This window comes from Mesoplodon bidens (assembly GCF_964165515.1).
Source record: "Mesoplodon bidens genome assembly, chromosome: 19".
Classification (NCBI taxonomy): Eukaryota; Metazoa; Chordata; class Mammalia; order Artiodactyla; family Ziphiidae; genus Mesoplodon; species Mesoplodon bidens.
In genome coordinates, this window is record NC_138179.1 from 45,377,831 (window position 1) to 45,397,650 (window position 19,820).

The 19,820-nt window shown below is 44.2% G+C and overlaps 1 protein-coding gene across 1 annotated transcript in view; it reads left to right on the forward strand.

The window, feature by feature from the left end:
• The window catches only part of PITPNC1 (phosphatidylinositol transfer protein cytoplasmic 1), a 263,263-nt gene that overhangs the window by 139,494 nt on the left and 103,949 nt on the right, over positions 1–19,820 (forward strand). The window contains exons 3-4 of the mRNA XM_081219706.1: positions 11,503–11,591; positions 12,617–12,624. Coding sequence (XP_081075832.1) covers positions 11,503–11,591; positions 12,617–12,624 — 97 coding nt within the window. The remainder of the gene's footprint in view (positions 1–11,502; positions 11,592–12,616; positions 12,625–19,820) is intronic.

Consider the following 19,820-nt stretch of genomic DNA (forward strand, 5'->3'; position numbering starts at 1 on the left):
CTCCACTAGGGCTGCTGGATTAATTAGGCTGTGCTGGCAGCTGCCAGTCAGGGAGGGTTGCCAGCTTCTAACGGTGATTCCGCCTAATGCCTGAATCGATTTGCACGACACGAACATTTCTCCCACTACATGGCTCTTGCCTTCCAGGGCAACCTCTCCTGGCTTCTAGTGGCTCTGGGTAGGAGAGGGTACAGTTTCCCTAAGCCATGAATCCTGTTTAACTGGATAAGCAAAGCCACCAGCTGGTCACTTTACCTTACCTACCAGCTCATTGGTAGAGCCTTGTTGCTGTGGCTTGGGTCTTTCTTTCACATTTCTTCTTCCTGTTCTCCCTGATCTTCCCCACAGTACGAGCTAACTGTCCACAGCTCATGTGGCAGAGGGAGAGCCCACTACCCAGGCAACAGGTCAAAGAGGAAGTGTCGGGGCCAGAGACTCTGACCTAAGAGCTTATTTCCACACTATTTTGAAAGACTCTTCATGGTTATTATTGACCTCTGAATATCCAGAGACGATCTTCATTCATTCAGAAAATATGTATTGAGCACCTGCTGTGTGCCAGGCATCATTCTAGGTGCTGGCTGGGTGGGCAGCAGTGGACAGGACAAAGATCCCTGCCCTGATGGGAACTTGTGTTCTAGTTATGAGTGACAGGCGGTACACAATAGCCATGTATATAAGAACATTATATATTTTAGACTATTCAGTCATATATTCTATATAAATATATATTGTATATATATAGAATACAATCTTAAATAAATTAATAGTATTTTTAATATATACTGGATGTTACTTCCCTGGTGGCGCAGTGGTTAAGAATCCGCCTGCCAAGGCAGGGGACACGGGTTTGAACCCTGGTCCGGGAAGATCCCACCTGCCGCGGAGCAACTAAGCCCGTGCACCACAACTACTGAGCCTGTGCTCTAGAGCCCATGAGCTACAACTTCTGAAGCCCGCACGCCTAGAGCCCGTGCTTGGCAACAAGAGAAGCCACTGCAATGAGAAGCCCGCGCACCACAATGAAAAGCGGCTCCCGCTCTCCGCAACTAGAGAAAGGCTGTGCACAGCAATGAAGACCCAAGGCAGCCAAAAATAAATAAATAAATTTATTTTAAAAAATACATATATATATATATGTATATATACTGGAGAAAATAGAGCATGTAGAGCCTTCTTCCCGACATACCTTTCAGTCCATGCTCTTCTATTTGGTCCCCATCTCAGTCCTTAAGAACATGCCAAGGGTTCTCATACTGCCGGGTCCCCTGCCTTCTGCCCCCTCACCTACTCCCATGGAACATCACAGAAACAGAATGTTTAGGCCTGGTTGGGATCTTACAGGGCATCTCGTCAAGTGATTTCCACCTTGGTTCTGCCTCACTCCTGCCTGGTGATGTTGACACATGTGGCTGGCTTCCCTGGGTGCTCCCCACACCCCTGCCACATTACCCTAACACTCTCCACACGCAGAGCCTTCCAAGAACTGACACGAGGCAGGCTTCTTTTCCCGGAATCTCAGCACAAACTGTCCTTTTATAGGAAGAGTGGTGGCAGTGTCCAAGTTCAAGGAACTTCCTGTGGGTGATGCCCCAGCAGCCCTGTCTCTCACAGGTGATGGCTCTAGTCCGGAAACTCTGTTCATCTCTTTGCTGCAGTATAAAGAATTACATTAAGATCAGGATGAAAGACCAAGAAAACCATTAAGAAGAGTAAATGAGAGCTTCCCTGGTGGCGCAGTGGTTGAGAGTCTGCTTGCCGATGCGGGGGACACGGGTTCGTGCCCTGGTCCGGGACGATCCCACATGCCACGTGAGCCATGGCCGCCGAGCCTGCGCATCCGGAGCCTGTGCTCCGCAATGGGAGAGGCCACAACAGTGAGAGTCCCGCGTACCAGGAAAAAAAAAAAAAGAGTAAATGAGTAAATCACAGCAGCAGAGAAGAAATTTAAAGACCTCAGAAAATCACTGTACACAGAATGGGAGAGGAACAAATAATTATTATTAAACAACTGTCAAATGTCAGATTTGGGCATAAAGAAGAAAAAAAAGGTCAGAAGATCCCTCCTGAACCAGTGGGAAATGAAGATATGAAGGTAGCTAAGTCCTTTTAAGAATCACTTAAATGAGCTTCAGTTCTTTGAGCCTAATCTTAGGATAGACAGTGGCTAGTTTCAGGTTCCACAGCGTTGCTTGCAGGATCTTAGTTCCCCATCCCGGGTCGCAGCAGTGAAAGTGCTGAGTCCTAACCACTGGACCGCCAGGGAATTCCCAAAGCACTGTTATTTTGTGAACTCAGGACTTTCTGCCAGGAATGTTTAAGTCCAAAGTGTCTAGTTGAGACGGTCATAATTCTGACCCTTGTTGAGAAAATGAAATTAGACTCCATTTAGACTCCATTTGGCCTGATGATGTTCAAGACCTCCTAGATCCAAAAAATATCCCCAAGTGAACATAAATTGCAAAGTGAGATTAGATATGGTGGAGAATTTGGTGATAATCTGGAATGTAAAGAGCTAGAAGGGAGGAATGGTTTAGGTTTCAGTTCCAGAAGCTCTTTATGAAGTAGATAAATTCTCTTAACGTGAGGCCAGTTCAGATCATGCCTGCCCATGGGCCCTTCTTATCAGATCATTTGTGATTTAAGGAAAGTATGAGAAGGTTACGGTGATTATACCCACTTATGTCCAGGTTCCTCAGCCTTGGCGCCGTTTAAGATTTGGGTCTATATAATTCTTTGTCATTGAGGGGCTGTCCTGAGCAGTGTAGGACGGTGAGCAGCGTCCCCGGCCTCTTCCCACTAGATGCCTGCAGCGTCTCCCCACCCGCTCACCCCCAGCCAGTTCTCAAAGTCCCCAGACTTTGCTGAATACCCCCTGGGGGGAAGAATTCCCCCACTGCTTTCCCATTGAAATGGGAACCACTGCTCTAGAATGACCAACTGTCCCATTTTGCTCAGGACCAAGGAATTTAGCGTGTGGGACGTTTCAGTGCTAAAACTGAAACTGTGCACCTCAGACTGGAACTGGAACCCAGGCGGCTGGGACTTAAACCCGGCCAAAATCCATAGTCTTTCAACTGAGATCACACACCTGGTTTCAGGACTTAATGAAGCTCAGGTTCTTTTTTTTTGTAATTAATTAATTTTATTTTTGGCTGCGTTGGGTCTTCGCTGTGCACAGGCTTTCTATAGTTGCAGCGAGCAGGAGCTACTCTTTGTTGCGGTGCACGGGCTTCTCATTGCGGTGGCTTCTCTTGTTGGGGAGCACAGGCTCTAGGAGCGTGGGCTTCAGTAGTTGTGGCTCGTGGGCTCTAGAGCACAGGCTCAGTAGTTGTGGCGCGTGGGCTTAGTTGCTCCATGGCATGTGGGAATCTTCCCAGACGAAGGATCGAACCTGTGTCCCTTGCATTGGCAGGTGGACTCTTAACCACTGCACCACCAGGGAATCCCCAAAGCTCAGGTTCTTGATGTCTCATCGCAGAAAGAATTCAGTGAGAGGCAAAGTGATAGGTAAGAAGTGGATTTATTTAGAGAGAAACACACTCCACAGACAGAGTGTGGGCCATCTCAGAAAGTTAGAAAGGCCTTGGGAGAAACACACTCCACAGAGCGTGGGCCATCTCAGAAGGTGAGAAAGGCACCAGGGTATGGGGTTGTTAGTTTTTATAGGAATGGGTAATTTCATAGGCTAATGAGTGGGAGGAGTATTCCAGCTATTTTAGGAAGGGCCGGGGATTTCCGGGAATTGGGCCACCACCCACTCTTTGATCCTTATGGTCGGTCTTGGAACTGTCACGGCACCTGTGGGTGTCATTTAGCTTGCTGATGTGAGCATATACTGAGGCTCAAGGTCTAGTGGAATTCGACTTGTCCGCCATCTTGGACCCATTGGGTTCTGATCAGTTTATGTCACGTCCTCGGGCTGTGTCATTCTTTCAGAGGTTGTGCCCTGCCCCCTTCCCTCCTGTTTCATTCTCCCCTCAGAGATTTTACTCCCATATTCTTATGGGAAGCAGAGGGAGATAGTCTGTCTTCTATAACTGCTTCCAGGCTGAGTAGGGGCATCAGCCCTGTCTGTCAGGCAGTAAGAATCTCTGGATGCCTGATCTCGGGGCCCCAGCGGCAGAGCAGCTCCTTGTTTTAAGTCGCTATGGGCTGGAATCCTCACATAGCCAGCATCTTAATGTGGAACTGTTGTAATTGTTTCCGTAGCCTTTCTATGAATCTCCTTGATGATGAAGCACTTTTTTTTTTTTTTTTTTTTTTTTTTCCGGTACGCGGGCCTCTCACTGCCGTGGCCTCTCCCGTTGCGGAGCACAGGCTCCGGACGCGCAGGCTCAGCGGCCATGGCTCACGGGCCCAGCCGCTCCGCGGCATGTGGGATCCTCCGTGACTGGAGCACGAACCCGTGTCCCCTGCATCGGCAGGCGGACTCTCAACCACTGCGCCACCAGGGAAGCCCGAAGCACTTTTTTTTAACAGCATCAGAGTACAAAAATATCTGTAAATGACAAAAGACTTAAAAGGTATGGTTAAACATCTGATTACAGTGTAATCGATAAAGAAACTTGGTTACAATAACCAGAATTACAAATGATTACATTTAACTTAGCACACCAAATAATCCTAATTAAATATTTCTCTTTAAGATACCTCAGGGACCTCTAAAGTACCTCAAAGTTAGCTGGAAATCAAAAGAAACTTATTTAAAATTTGATATTTGGGAAGTTTGTCAAAAAGTTTTAAAACACTTGATCAAATAAGGTCATAGGTCACTGTGAGTCAATACTTATTCCTTAACCAAAGTTACAAAAGATCTCAAAAGCAAATACAAGTCACTTAAAGGCAAAGAAACTCACACAATCTGTTGTCAAAAGCAGCATTTCAAGAATAGTTTGGAGAAACCAAATCCAGTCTTGTTCTAGCCCATTCCTAACAAAATCCATTTACCCAACTAAATTCAATCCAGTCTTAGAAAATCCTGATCATGCATAACTCTTTTCAGTATTTTTCATTCTTCACACCTTCTTTTACTAAAAACACATATCTTACTTTTCTTAAGAGTATTTTTCACATTGAGTTACTTTTCTTGTTGACAGATTTGTAACAGAAAGAATAAGGTGTTATTTGACTTCTAATAATCCTAGGTACAACAGAAGTATTATGTTTAACATGGATGACTCTAACTTGTCTGTATTAATCAAACCAACAAACTTAAGCCACCTCAATACCAGATAGCAGTGTAGTACTGAATATTTTCCAGATGACATGAACCTGAAATTCATTTTGGCCAGATTGTTTTTTATTTCTGAGTATTTATATAAGCGCTTAATTTTTTAAAAGCCAATTAAGTAGATCTCTTTTACGAATTAATTTTTGGCAATACCATATACCTGCAACGTACATATAGATACATATGAACACACAAACAGAGGCCTTATAGTTCCCATTCCAAAATTTCAGGCCTGAGTCAGGTACAACATAAAAGCCATCAGTTACAAGGAGTTGGATTCAAATTGGGCTTCTAGCAGATGGAACAAATCAAGCTCACCTACCTAGATGGCTAAACCCTTTTTACTACTGTTCACAGAAAAGACACTTAAGATTTCTATTTATCCTTGACAAGTCAAGTTCTAAATTACTTTGCCCCTCTTTTTAAAATTTTTAAAAAGATGGCAGAGATAAGCGCTCCTGAGAAGACCAGATAGGACATTTGCATCTCAAAGGTACAGGCAAGTTCCTCCTAGGATGACTTCGTTTCCCCTTTATTTAATATTTACAAGCCTCTTAAAATAAATAGGGAAGGTTTGGGGAGTATGGGCTTTGGATTATTTTTGGAGCCACACCTCTGGTCCTGTAAAGACTACATTTGTAAAACAAGGACCGTTTTGTTTTCTTTTTCAAAGAATTGGGTGGTTACCTCAATGATATTGAAGGACTGACATACCCATTCACCTCTGTTGGAAACTTTTATTTTTCCTTATTTAGCTTAGGGGAGAAGCCCTCTGCCAAAATTCCTATCGGGCTCTGAATATCAGCTATGGTCAGTTTGGTCAGACCGGTGGCCTCCTATTTTGGTAATCTACTTACAAATATCTTTCAGGATCTTCCCTAGGTTTAAGAAATGTGTACCTTATATTTAGACACTATATAACCCTTTTTACTTAATAATCACCAGCTGGATATCTTTGGCCAAGCCCAGAACCTCAATATTCCACATTCCAGGGTCTACTAAGGCTTCTATTTTAGCTTCAGATTTTATCTGTTTCTTTTTGCATTTTGTTAGAACCATTTGGTGATGAGGGTAGTTCCCTTGCCCCTCAAGAAACAGAGTGGCCCCTAACGTAGTTCATAAATCTCTTCCCATTAAATGGATGGGACAGTCAGGCACAAACAGAAAGGAATGGAAAAACAGCTGGCCACTGATCTTGCACAAAAGGGGTTCCAGGAAAGTGTGCCCCTGTCTCTTCCCTGACAACTCCATTAAGTATTCCTTATGATTGCTAAGTTTTCCAGTCCTTTGGGTTAAGACGGAGAAGGTTGCACCAGTGTCTGTAAGAAATTCTATCAAGTGGCCCGCTGCATCAATGACCACCCGAGGCATGACATTAGTTAGGTAGATGGTATCTCTAGGCAGAGCCACTTTCGGCCTTGGGCCCCTTCAGTCTTCTGGCTGTTTGCAAAGGGCACATTGATCCCAATCCTCCCTCCAGTGCCTTTTGTCCACACAGGGTACCCTGGCCTTGTGGGTCTTGTGGTCTGCCAGGGCCAGATTGGCCCAGAAAAGCCACTTCCCCTTTGGTGGTCTTTGAGCAGACAAAGCCACTGCAATCATGTGGGGCTTTTACATATTTCTCTTGGTGCGTTCAGGCTTTTTGGCCATATCCCTATTACTGAAAACCTAATGAGCCAATTGGAACAAATCATTCATTGATTGGAGTCTGAGGACCAGCAGTTGCTTTCTGAGTTTGTGCCTGATGTCTGGGGCAGACTAGGCTATGAAATGCATAGCCAAAAGGGCCTGTACCTCAGGGGAGGAGAGATCCACGTTCATTCGGGATCCATGGCCCTGTAGGGTGAGTCAGTTGAAATGTCCTTTGTGTCCTTCCTAGAGTTATCCCTCCCGAGCTACACATGCCTTAAATTCCTTTTGGGTTCCATTGCCTAGATACAAGGCCATGAAAATTTGAACATAGGGTACTTCACTCCATTGTAAATTTCCTAACTCATATTGTGACCAAACCTGATTACATAACGCACTAAGTTTTTTTCCTTTTAATTCCTGTTGTCTAAATCTTTCCCGACCCCAGAGTATATGGCCCAGAAGAGTATTGGTTGGGGTTGATGCAGCCCTGACCCATTTCAGACAAGCCTGAGGTGACGTCTCTAACTCCTGAGCTATCCAAAATTCCACTCTTAAATCAAAATCCACCACGCAATTTAGTCAAGATTTGCACTTACAATTTTAGATGCTATCCCTTCCGAGGTAGTCTCTCAACCAGGTGTTAGTTCCCCAGAAGTCGCAAAGAGATGGCACAGAAGACGTCCCCAATGGTGTTGATGATGAACAGGAGTTGGTCTAGCTATAAGCTGGGAATAAAGGGTCAGCACTTGTAAGGGTCAGAGGGAGGGGAGTAAAGGCAATAAAAAGTACACCTTGGTGGTCACACAGGTCTTCTGGGGTTAACAGAAGAAAGAAAGAAATAGAGCAGGAATGAACAAGAATGCAAGAATGTAGGAGAAAAACCTCAGAGTCAAGAAGAGTATAGAGGTTAATAATTCTGTCCTGGACCTGCTGTTGGATGTACATAAGTATACGGGGTTGACCCGCCAGTCAAAAATGAGCAGACACTGGCAGAGCATCTTCCCCAGTATGCATGGCTTGTGGCATCCCACGGGCCTCTTTAGGACCAAGAGCTGACTCTCAACATTTTCTTACCTTATCACTGTCCCTTCGTGGTTGCCAGCTGAAACTGTGCACCTCAAATAAGGACTTGAACCCACATGGCCGGGACTCAAACCCGGTCAAAACCCAGATTGGGACTTGAACCCATGTGGCCGGGACTCACACCTGGCCAAAACCCTGATTGGGACTCAAACCCATGTGGCTGGGGCTCGAACCTGGCCAAAACCCAGACTGGGACTCAAACCCAACCAAAACCCAGATTGGGACTTGAACCCACATGGCCGGGACTTGAACCCGGCCAAAACCCAGATTGGGACTTGAACCCACGTGGCTGGGACTCAAACCCGGCCAAAACCCACAGTCTTCCAACTGAGATCACACACCTGGTTTCAGGACTTAATGAAGCTCAGGTTCTTGACGTCTCATTGCATAAAGAATTCAGTGAGAGACAAAGTGATAGGTAAGAAGTGGATTTATTTAGAGAGAAACACTCCACAGACAAACACTCCACAGACAGAGTGTGGGCCACCTCAGAAGGTGAGAAAGGCACCAGGGTATGGGGTTGTCAGTTTTTATAGGGGTGGGTAATTTCATAGGCTAATGAGTGGGAGGAGTATTCCAGCTATTTGGGGAAGGAGTGGGGATTTCCAGGAATTGGACCACTGCCCACTTTTTGATCCTTATGGTCTTCTTGGAACTGTCACGGTGCCTGTGGGTATGTCATTTAGCTTACTGATGTGAGCGTATACTAAGGCTCAAGGTCTAGTGCAGTCAACTTGTCCACCATCTTGGACCCATTTGGTTCTAATCAGTTTATGTCATGTCCTTGGGCTATGTCATTCTTTCAAAGGTTGTGCCCTGCCCCCTTCTCTCCTGTTTCAGAACCAGGACAGTCCCATTTAACCTGGGACAAGTTGACCAGCTGTCACTGATATATGTTCTGTTCCATGTGAGGTAAAGAAGTAAGAAACAAAACAATTTGAAAAGTCTGTCTTTGGTAGGCATGGACAAAGGTTTTGGGGAAATGTGGTAACATTCCACGTCAGCACGTTTTCTAATTCCTTAAAGGTTTTAGAATTTTGTCTTTTTCCTCAGTGTCCCTAAAGCCTGAGCCATGGTGAGATGGTCTTGGGAGGTTTAGTCTCTGCCACTGGACCAAGAGGACGTGATTCAAGTCATGCCACCTTTCCAGAAGAGAGGTTCTTGTTTGATGCCAGGTAGTGAGTTTGAATGACAGGCTTCTCCTTGGAATTGTAGGCAGTATACATCACGAAAGGGACAGCAGCAGTGGGGTCTTAATTTAATTCCATTTTCCTTTGCAGCCCTGATAAGTTATTGCTGCAGGGAAAAATGAATTTTACTTTCTCAGACAAAAACGATTTGAATGTTGAATGTGCTCTGGGGAAGTTAGGGGCTAGGAGAAGGTCTCTAGTGGGCTTAAAAATATTTAAATGGCATATCACAGACTTTGTTCCAACACCTCCTGTGCCTGGCCTGGTAAATGGATTATACCAGAAGGGCCTCCTTTCCAGACTGTTTAGAAGTCACATAAAATCGTATCAGCCATCTTGGCTAAATGTTATGTGTTTTCGGGTGTCTCGTTGGAAAAGGTATTTGATTATAGTGCTGCATATTCTGCATACATTGGTGGATGAAGCAGCTAAGATAAAGATTCTAGAGCCTGGAGCTGTGACCACTTACAAATAGGACAAATTTCAACATGAGTGGAAAATGGCCAGTGTTTGTCTCTTCCTTCCAAAAAATGATTGTTGCTTAGGGATGTGGTTCTGCTGGGAGACTTTTTAAATGACAGAGGGATTGAGTTATGGAGGGAGGAAGACTTGGGCCCCAAAGTGGTATCAAGAGGAGGCTGGTGAATCTGGGGAGGGGTGCAGTGTAGACGGAACACCCCCCCCCCCCCGACTAGAGAACAGTGGAGAAAGGGCTCTAATGCTTGTAAGGAGACATAAGTACTTTGTCTAAACTGAACAATGCCTAACTTCCTTTGGGAGATTCCACAATCCTGTTTCGGTCCCGTTAAAAGCACAAGAAAATCACTTGCCTGTGAGTAGAATCCACACCTCCCTGTATGACCCTCTGGCATATCACTCTGGGGTGTGGTGGCAAACAGGAGGGCACCTGGGGGAGGTTATGCTCGTGACCACTTCCCGCAAGCCAGCCCAACGCGACCTTCCCGCTCTCAGCGTTGACCCCAATTACCCTCCAGCTTCAGTGACTGAAAGAATAAATCCTAGGCGAAAGCTGTAAAAACCCCTGTCGGGAAGCAGCCCCTTCCTTCTAAGCAGATTGAAGGGAAGGTAAATGAGCAGTTACTGCAGAGATGATTTTATGGGAGTGAGACATTCTGCATTAGATCAGCAAGAAGAATTGTCCTGTGAATTATAAAACTGCTCCGTGCGCCCCTCATAGCACACCTGAGAGCAGTGACCTCCATCTGACACTCACTCGGCTTCGGGGGGGAGGGGGACGGGGGGTGGGGCGGCTCTGATTTCCCCATTTGTTTTAGCGCTGAGTATCGGCCTGGAGCTTTCTTTGGGTTAGGTCTGACCAGCCATCGAAAATACATATTTGTCTTTTAAAAAGCAGGAACTGGATACTGTCAGAAATAAGAGAAACAATTTGGGAAGACATGCAAGGTGCACAGTATTTTACTGGCTCTGGATGTCACTTAAACCCCATGTCTAAGAGGGGTTGGGGGTTTGGGGTTCTTTTACCTAGATGTCCCCCCTCTCTTAGCTAGATCAGCTTGCAATTCACAACCGCTTCTTGATGTCCTTTATTGCCAACACACAGCCCTCAGGAGCTGGGAGTCTGCGTCATCACTCTGGGTGTGAGGTACTGCTAGACGTTGGTGTCCCAGACACTTAGCTGTAGGCACCAGCATAGGAAAGAAACAAAATGGTAGCATCTGGAAAGACAGAAAACGCCACAGTAGAGTTCTGGGGGGGAATAAAATCATGCAGCCATATTTCAGTAGTATATCATTCTATATATTTAAATATAATATTTAAAGGAATTCTCTGGGCCTGCAGTAAGCTGTAGGGTTTGCCTCAGAAGGAAAACAGAACAAAGCAAAGCAAAACTTAATTCGTCCTTGGTTTACCAAGGGTCTTGGGTTTTCCTTGTTTTGAGAATGTTTTCTGCAAATGGCTGCCCGGGTGCCTGTTCCAGAGGAATGACTCTGTCTTTGCATTAGTTTCCTGGGGCTGCAGCAACAAATGGCTGTGAACTGGGTGGCTTTAGACAACACACATTTATCTCCTCCCAGGGTGGAGGCCAGAAGTCTGAAATCAAGGTATTGGCAGTGTTGGTTCTTTCTGGGGAACCAATCCATTCTGTGCCTCTCTCCTGCCTTCTATTGTCTGTGGCCATCCTATGTGTCCTAAATATGAACTGAGGACGATTTAACTATGGTAAAGACCAGGGAGGTGGGGACCAAGTGGCTACAGAGAGAAGAGCGGAAATAGAAGTCCTCTGATTTCTCTAGCAGTCAGTTTCTCCGGAAAGGTATGGTAGCGGGGTGAGGCCCTGGACAGACTCTAATTGTCTTTTTTTCTTTCTTTCTTTCGTCTTAGCAAACTGCCTAGTTGGGCTAGAGCTGTTGTTCCCAAGATATTTTATGTTACAGAGAAGGCATGGAACTATTATCCCTACACAATTACAGGTAAGTCCTTGTACACCCAGTATGTTGCATGTATCCGTGCAAAGACATAGGAGGATTCAGATTTCACTGACTGAGGGTGGATTATCCAAGCAGGGACTGGTGGGAACGCTGTGATATCTCCCTGACCCTTTGCCTCCATACTTTTAGGTCCGCACTCTTCCTAGTAGGGGTTTGGGGGGCTTAAGCTAAACTATTCCATCTTCCTTCTTAAAGTGATTATAGTAAATAACATATGGAGAAGAAAAGGGAAACTCTTTTTAGTGACATTTCTAGAGATTTCATGATCCTTATTTCTCCCTCTTTTCTCAGTAATCCCCAAGTAATGTTGAGTTGGGTTTTTCATAAACAAGTTGTTTATTTTGACTTGTTTGCTTTACACACGCCCCCACCCCACCCCCGCAAAACAAAACCTGACTATAATTTATATAAAAGGTTCTGTTGGGTCTCTCTGCTCCAAACCACTTCCTCTGCAATAGGATAATATGAAAATCACTTTCTTCCTCACTTGTGGAGTGATAATAACACTCAGTGTTGGTACTGAACTAGACACTGTGGCCAAAAATTTAGAAGGTTTGGTTCCTGCCCTCGAACACATGAAAATTCAAGATCGCATTTGAATGTCATCCTAACAAGGTCTTCTTATTGGTTTTAAAAGCTGATTTTCCACTTAAAAGATTTCCTTTGTGGTTAATGAAATGCTCTACTGGAATTATTAGTCTTTAATTCTACTTTTCTAAGGCCAACTCTTTGGTTTTTAATTAGCCACAAACCTATAGGCTAATTGAATCTTACCTTACACTCCTTATCTACCCAACCACAGAAGTATGTGAAAGAGCAAACATGGAGACACTTAGTATTTATGAAGGTTTAATCCTCGGAAGGTTTCTTTACCACATTTTTAATAATTATAATTCAACAATATTTATTAGTTCTGTGGTTTTATATTGCATATAAGTGTGGTCTAAATCATCCTTTTCTCTCTCTTTTTTCTTTTCCCTCTTGTCCAAATGAACATCTGGGACCAGAATACACAGTAAGTGTCACTTAATCATTTTAAAATATTCAGCCTAAGATCAGTGGAGTAATTGGAACTTCCCTTGTGCTTCTCATCTTATCAATGTAATAAAAAAAAAAGAGGCATAATTCAGAATCAGAAATATTTAAATGTAGGCTATTATATAGTTATATATAATGCAATAATTTGAATGTTCTCATTTGTTCAAGAGTATGAATGTTAATTTAAAATACCTTTACATAATTAACTTTTGCTTGTATTTTTAAATAGCTTGACTGCTCTACTTGTGATAGTTCACTGTAATAGAACAGTTTTTAGCAATGTGGTATTCAAGAGATGGTGGTAGTTATCAATGGAAGGTGAGGCTTTCCCTTATAGTCTGTGACCTGATCCCTCATAGAAAGACCTTGAAACGAAAGGTCAAACTATTGACGTACGTTCAAACTATTTTACTCAGATTGGACAGTCTCGGTGGCTTGATAAAGTCGTTTAATTTCTACCTGTCCTAAGAGCCTGTAGAGTCATTACTTACACTAAAAAAAAAAAATGTCTATAAGGTCATTGTGTTGTGGTATTTTCATTTGGATCATTTTCCCCAATGACAAACAGGTCAAACTGTCATAAGAAGAAAATGGTTAACTGAGCTGTGATGGAGTTGAGTTTTTAGTCTTAATCAAAACAGCCAAAGGGGAGAGAGATGGTGAGAACTACATGGAGAAAAATGATTCCTCATGTCCTTGGTATGAGCATGGTACATACATGGCACATAGTAGATTCTCAATGAATAGTTATTGAATGACAGAAGAAATGCATGGGTCAAAGGTAGATGGGTAGTCCCAAAAGATACAAAAGTGTCACCTGCTTTGGAGTCAGGTGGGCCTGAATATCCTCTGGTTCTTACTGGCTAAAGTTCTTAAGTAAATGACCCACAACTGCCAGTTCTTGAACTCATGCTGGTCCATTACTGTGTTCTCACCCATCCTTTGCAAAATGAAAGAAAAAAAAAAGGTTTTCATAAAATTAAATTTATTCCACTTAAAGGACTGTTGATAATTAGAACCATCATTCTTGGGTATTAAAATGTCTTTTCTTTTATGAAATGAAGGAATATATATAGCACCCTCCCCAGTGTCCCTATCTTTGGGGAAAAAAAGGCAGTTCTATGGCAAAATACAATCTTTACAATTTAGAGGTCAGAGAAACACTGTTTTAGAACAAGGAGCTTAACTTCTGTGAACCTAAGTTTCTTCATCTCTAAAACTGGGATATTCCCTTTTTCATAGAGCTATTAGTAGTAAGATTCAATGATCTAACACAGGGGTTAGGAGACTTTTTCTGTAAAGGGTCATATAGTAAATATTTTCTGCTCTGTGGGCCAAACAGTCTCTGTCTCTGAGAAAGCAGCCAGAGATGATATGTAGAGATATGGGCTTGGTCCTGTTTACCCAGGCAGTAGGCTGCATTTGGCCCCCAGGCTATAGTTTATCAACCCCTGATCTAATGTATGGAAAACTGTTAGCATGTTGCCTATAAATAGCAGGCAATTAAGTGGTTCCCTGACAGCACTCACCAGCCCCATCAATTGCAGCGTCTTCAAGAGGAAGACTTCTCGGAATCTTTTGAATCCCGCCTCCATTAACAATCATGCAGATTAATTCCTTTTAAGCCTCCATTTCCTCATCTGTAAGAGGGGAAAATATGATAACTTTCCCGTGAGGGTGATATGAAGATTATATCAAATAATCCACATGAAACCTCAGCCTAGTCCTTGGTACATGGTAAATCCTCAATATTCATGGTAAATCCTTCGTTATTATTATATATCATACAGTGCTGGAAGCTGCCATCATTAAAATGGAAGTTCTGTGGACAAATAAATGGGTCTATATCTTGGTGCCCCTCAGTGCAGTCTGGGCTCGTTAGACTGGACGGTACTAATTTTCTAGGATTTAATTTGATTTTATTGATAGCTGATGTTACCCCATTTCCCACGTCTCCCAAAGCTTGTGCGTGGACTTTTCATTTGAAATGTAATCCATAGTTGCAAGGCCAAAAGAATACTTGTCCCTATAACTTTGCAAAGGCAGTTATTTGCTGCCTTAGAATTGGGTCACCTTGACTTGACCCGAAACTGATGGTACTTATTCTCCATAAATTCATGACACTACTGTGAAATATGGGGGTGATTAACAGAGAAATGAAGTCTGGAAAATGTTTAGTGGTAGTGTGCTCATTTTTTAAGACTATGTATTAAAGTACTGAAAACAGAAGGCGACAGAATGGAAACCATGGTTCCTGACAAAGCCATCCCCACAGGGACGCACCTCCCATGGAAGCCTTTCCCGCCAGTCTCCATCACCATGAACCCTGGTCTCTTGTGCCCACCTCTGTGCAGGCCATGGAGGATTTCTGAGGGGCTCATAGCCTTTACTTTTGCCCAGCCTCTGCCCCACGGTACTGCTGCAGTTCTAATCATACAGTTCAGACTTTTAAAGGGACACAAATTATTTCTGCTTGAGGAAATTTGGAGACAAAACATGAAGAAGTTAGAGTTGTATAGTCTCATACTCAGCCCCTTCTGACTCTTTAAGTATTACTTGATTTCCTCCACGCCCTCACGTTTTTGGTCAGTTCCTCCCTAATGTAATCCTTTGGGTAGTTCCCTAGAGCTGCCATAACAAAGTGTCACAAATTGGGTGGCTTAAAACAACAGGAATTTATTGTCTTACAGTTCTGGAGGCTGAAAGTCTAAATCAGGTTGTCGGCGGGCAATGCTCTCTCTGCAACCTGTAGAGAAGGAATCCCTCTTTGCCTCTTTCTAGCTTCAGGTGGCCTCTGGCATTCCTTGGCTTGCGGGAGCACCACTCCAATCTCTGCCTCCGTTTTCACATAGCTGTCTTCCCTCTGTGTGTGTCTGTATCTTCACATGGCATCCTCTTCACTGTATCTCTCTCTCCTTCTTATAAGGACATCAGTCATATTGGATTAAGGACCTGCCTTATGCCAGTTTGACCTCATCTTAACTAATTACATCTGTGATGACCCTAATTCCCAGTAAGATCACATTCTGAGGAACTGGGGTTAGGAATTCAACATATATTTAGTGGGGACCCAATTCAACCCATAACATCATCTTTCAATTTTAGGTTAACAGTAATTTATTACTGAGCACCAACAATGTGTAAAGCATCATGCTAGATGCTAGGCTTCATTAAGCAATAACCCCTGCCCTTTAGGAAGTCACAGTCTGGTGGGAAATAGACATTCCAGTCAAAACCTGGGAGTCATCTGCAAGTCCTGGAGTTTTCTGGAGGCAAGATGGGGCAGGCCATCACACAGCTCAGGGGACAGGCTGGCACTCAGACCTGGATGAGCTCTGAGCTGGGCTAACAGCAGAGGTTCAGACCAGAGGGCAGAATGAACGGCACTGGGAATCTGGGCAGAATGAATGGCACTGGGCATCCAGCCAGAAAAGCGATTGCAATGTGAGAGGGAAAGCCCTGGCCCCTGCACTGGGGCCGTGAGCTTCAGAGACAGGACTAGAGTCCTCAAAAAGATATACAGGTGAGAACAGGACACAGCCTTCTTACACAGGTTACTTGGTCATGAGATGCTGGGCTGATAAAGTTGCCAGCTTTAGCAAGTAAAAATACAGGATGTCCAGTTAAGTTTGAATTGTCAGATTAATAGCAAGTAATTTTTAGTATAAGTATGTCTCAAATATTGCATGGGCTATACTTATACTAAAAGAGGGCTCATCTCATGTTTTTTTCAATTTATTTTTTATTTATTTATTTTTGGCTGTGCTGGATCTTGTTACTGCACTCAGGCTTTCTCTAGCTGCAGCGAGCAGGGGCTACTCTTTGTTGCGGTGCACATGCTTCTCATTGTGGTGGCTTCTTCTGTTGCGGAGCACAGGCTCTAGGCACACAGGCTTCAGTAGTTGTAGCATGCAGGCTCAGCAGTTGTGGCACAGGGAAGTCCCCTCATCTCATATTTTATCTGGCAAGCCTGTTGGGGGGAGGGGTGACAGTGGGGCAGAACTGGTCTCAGAGACTAATGAACAAAAATCAGGTTATAAGAACAGGGGCATATTGGTAGGCCAACAGAAACGGAGGAGAGAGAATTGTATAACTCAGGAAACTGTCCTGTAGTTGACATGCCACATTAATGGTGGGGCCAATCACGTGATATGTCACAACGTAAGTACTTCCTGCCTCAGTTAGGATTAGCTCAGGAAGTGAAATGGACTGAATGGGACAGAGTAGGGGAAAATAAAGTGAGAGCAGGTGAATACATAGCTGTCAGTATTTCAAGGAAGACCAGTGCTATGTGTTACAGTCGAAGTGCAAACAGAGGATTGTGCAAAGGAGAGAGAAATTCTGCCTGGGAGAATTGTGGGAAGATTTCTTGGAGCAGGTGGGGTTTGAGCTGGACCTTGGGGAGAGTAGAACTCCCACCTGTAGATACCTGTTCTGTCTTAGTCTGCTTGGGCTACATCACAAAACACCATAAACTGGGTGGCTTAAAGAATAGACATTTATTTTTCACAGTTCTGGAGTCTGGGAAGTTCACAATCATGGTATCAGCTGGTTCATTTCCTGATGAGAGCTCTCTTCCTGGTTTGCTGACAGTCCTCTTGCTGTGTCCTCACATGGCAGAGAGAGAGCAAAAGCAAGCTCTCTGGTCTCTTCTTATAAGGGCACTAATCCCATCATGAGGGCCCCACCCTCATGACCTCATCTAAACCTCATCACCTCCCAAAGGCCCCATCTCCAAATACCATCACATTTGGGGGTTGGGACTTCAGCATATGAACGGAGGGGAACAAACATTCAGTCCACCATGTGGTCATTCCAGGCTCAGTGGGCATGTGATGTTGCTGGATCCTGGCTGCCCAGACATGTGGAGGCCAGGTGATGGTAGCTTTGAGTTTCAGGGCAAGGTCTGCATTTAATTCTCCATAGGGAAGCAACATTGTTCCCAGCTAGTCCACTTTTATTTTCCATCCCAAATATAGCACAGCTTTTCTTTCCATCTCCCCAGTGAGAACCTCTGGGTTTTTTTCTCTCTGGCTGCAGGTGCACACTTTCAGGCCTGCAGTGTTCATTTTGAAGCTGCCTCCCTCCTCCTGACTAGGACTCAGCCGTGTTCTCACGCTCTCTACCCAGGAGGAAGAGCCCACTCTTCTGACTACAGGGTCTGCTTCCAGGATTTAGGACAGAGGCGTTCAGTTGTCTTCATCTTTTCCCCTGTTTTGAATGCTTTTTCACTGGGCTCTTTATCCACTGATCCTTTCATCCTAAATACCTCTTCTTGATGTCATTCCAAGCCCCACATTTCCTATCTGTGCCCCAAGGCAAAACTTCCCCAAAGCCAAATTCCCAACTGGGGTCACCATACTCCACCCTCCCTCAGGGAGGCAGAGGGGCTCAGTAATACTCCGGACAGGTGTCTTTTCTCATATGATTAGTCCAGAGCATTGTATGTCTATTCCTAGGATCCCCTGGGTCTTATTTCTGACTGTCCAGCTTATTACTGAGACCTCACACTGCCCTCATTTGTGAGAAAATCCAGCTAAGGGAACTTTCTCTTCAGGGTCATAAAGGGCTTCGGTGTTATCACAGTTATTAAGACGTAAAAGCTTTTTCATCACTGTGAGTGACTGTGTGTGTTTAGGATTATGTGGAAATGCCATTTGCCCAGGAAGGGAAAAAAAATATCTTTAGCTCGGTTATAGGAAAAAAAATCTTAATTGTACAGTAAACAAAGAACAACACAACAGCTATTTTCCAGAGGACAGACCGCCTAGCCAGTTCTTCAAAACCTGCCGGTTCTTCTGAAGTTTATAAAGTCACAGAGGAAGGTGCCCAAGGAGACTGGCTGCTTTCCAAAGTCGCCGATTTTGTTTTTCTAGGGCTAAAAAAAGGCCTCACTGGAGTATGAACATAGCTCAGCAGCATCAGTTCAACCTCAGTAGTGATGAAGGGGGGAAGGAAAGGCTTTTCTTCTCATTTGTAAGAAGTTGAAAACTCAAGCTATTATAAGTCGATAGCAGTGACCTAGAATATACAGTTGCTGTATATATTTTGCTGCCATGAGCACCCACTCCACCAAAATATCTTTTAATACGAATCCACAGAAGAGGTGATGACAAATGGAGAGCACCCTTCTGTTAGTTGGAAGGGCTGCCGTTCCCCAAAGATAGTAGTGGGCTGTCCAGTGCTACCCAACATTTTAATTATTTAGTTGAAAGAGGTAGAAAAAGTCAACTGCAAGAAACCAGGGAGTAGGAAATGACTCTTGCATGAGAACCTCAAATGGTATTGAGCCACAGTAAGAGATGCATTTGTTCAGTGTTGGGTTAGTCCAGCTTGGGAAGAAAGTCGGGATGCTCACAATTGAGTCGTCAGTAACCCAAGGTGAACTCAGGTTATCTTCCCAGGAGTGGCACTAGGTAGATAGAAGTATTTTTCTGAAAGCAGCTAACTGTCCTGGATAGGAATTTCACTTTCAATCTTGACCTCATCAGCTTCCCCGATAATAGAAAGAGCTGATGGGTGCTGTGTGTACAGACTAACCTCCATTCCTCTCAGGCCTCTCGTCGTCCTTAAGCTCCCCTCCCCCACCTTCCACTGAGTCCCAGCCAAGGGTGGTAGAAACCCCTAAATTGCATAACCAGGAAATAGTTACAAGTCTAGGGCAAATACATTATTATACCTGAACTCTAGGAGTGGTCTTGTTTGGAAGGAAATTAGAAGACAATCTGGCCATCTCAGCTACTATGTGAGCTAAGATAGAATGGAGGTCCCTAAATATTCCTTTTTTGCATCATGGAGATGGGGTAATGATGGGAGTTAAGTCTCTGCATCACAGTTAACCCTGAGTATCCGGGGCAGTATGTAATTTGGGGGTGGAGGGGGCAACAGAAGTATCCCTTCTTAGAAATTGGGCCATACGAGCTGGGACCTGTTAGGGACCAGGCCATAGAAACAGTCTTCCAGCTGGGGACGCTGGATGAGCAAGGCACAGGCCATCCTCCCAGAGAAGGTGGTGAAGTCAGGTGAGTCATGGGTCATGGCATGAGGCTGGTGTCGTAGAGTCAGAGCAGCCAAGTTCAGAAGTCTTCCAGGTTCAAAAAAACTTAGACAGAAACAGTCTGGAACCATTTATAACTATCACTAAGGTGGTTCATAGCCAGTTAAGTAAAGGAA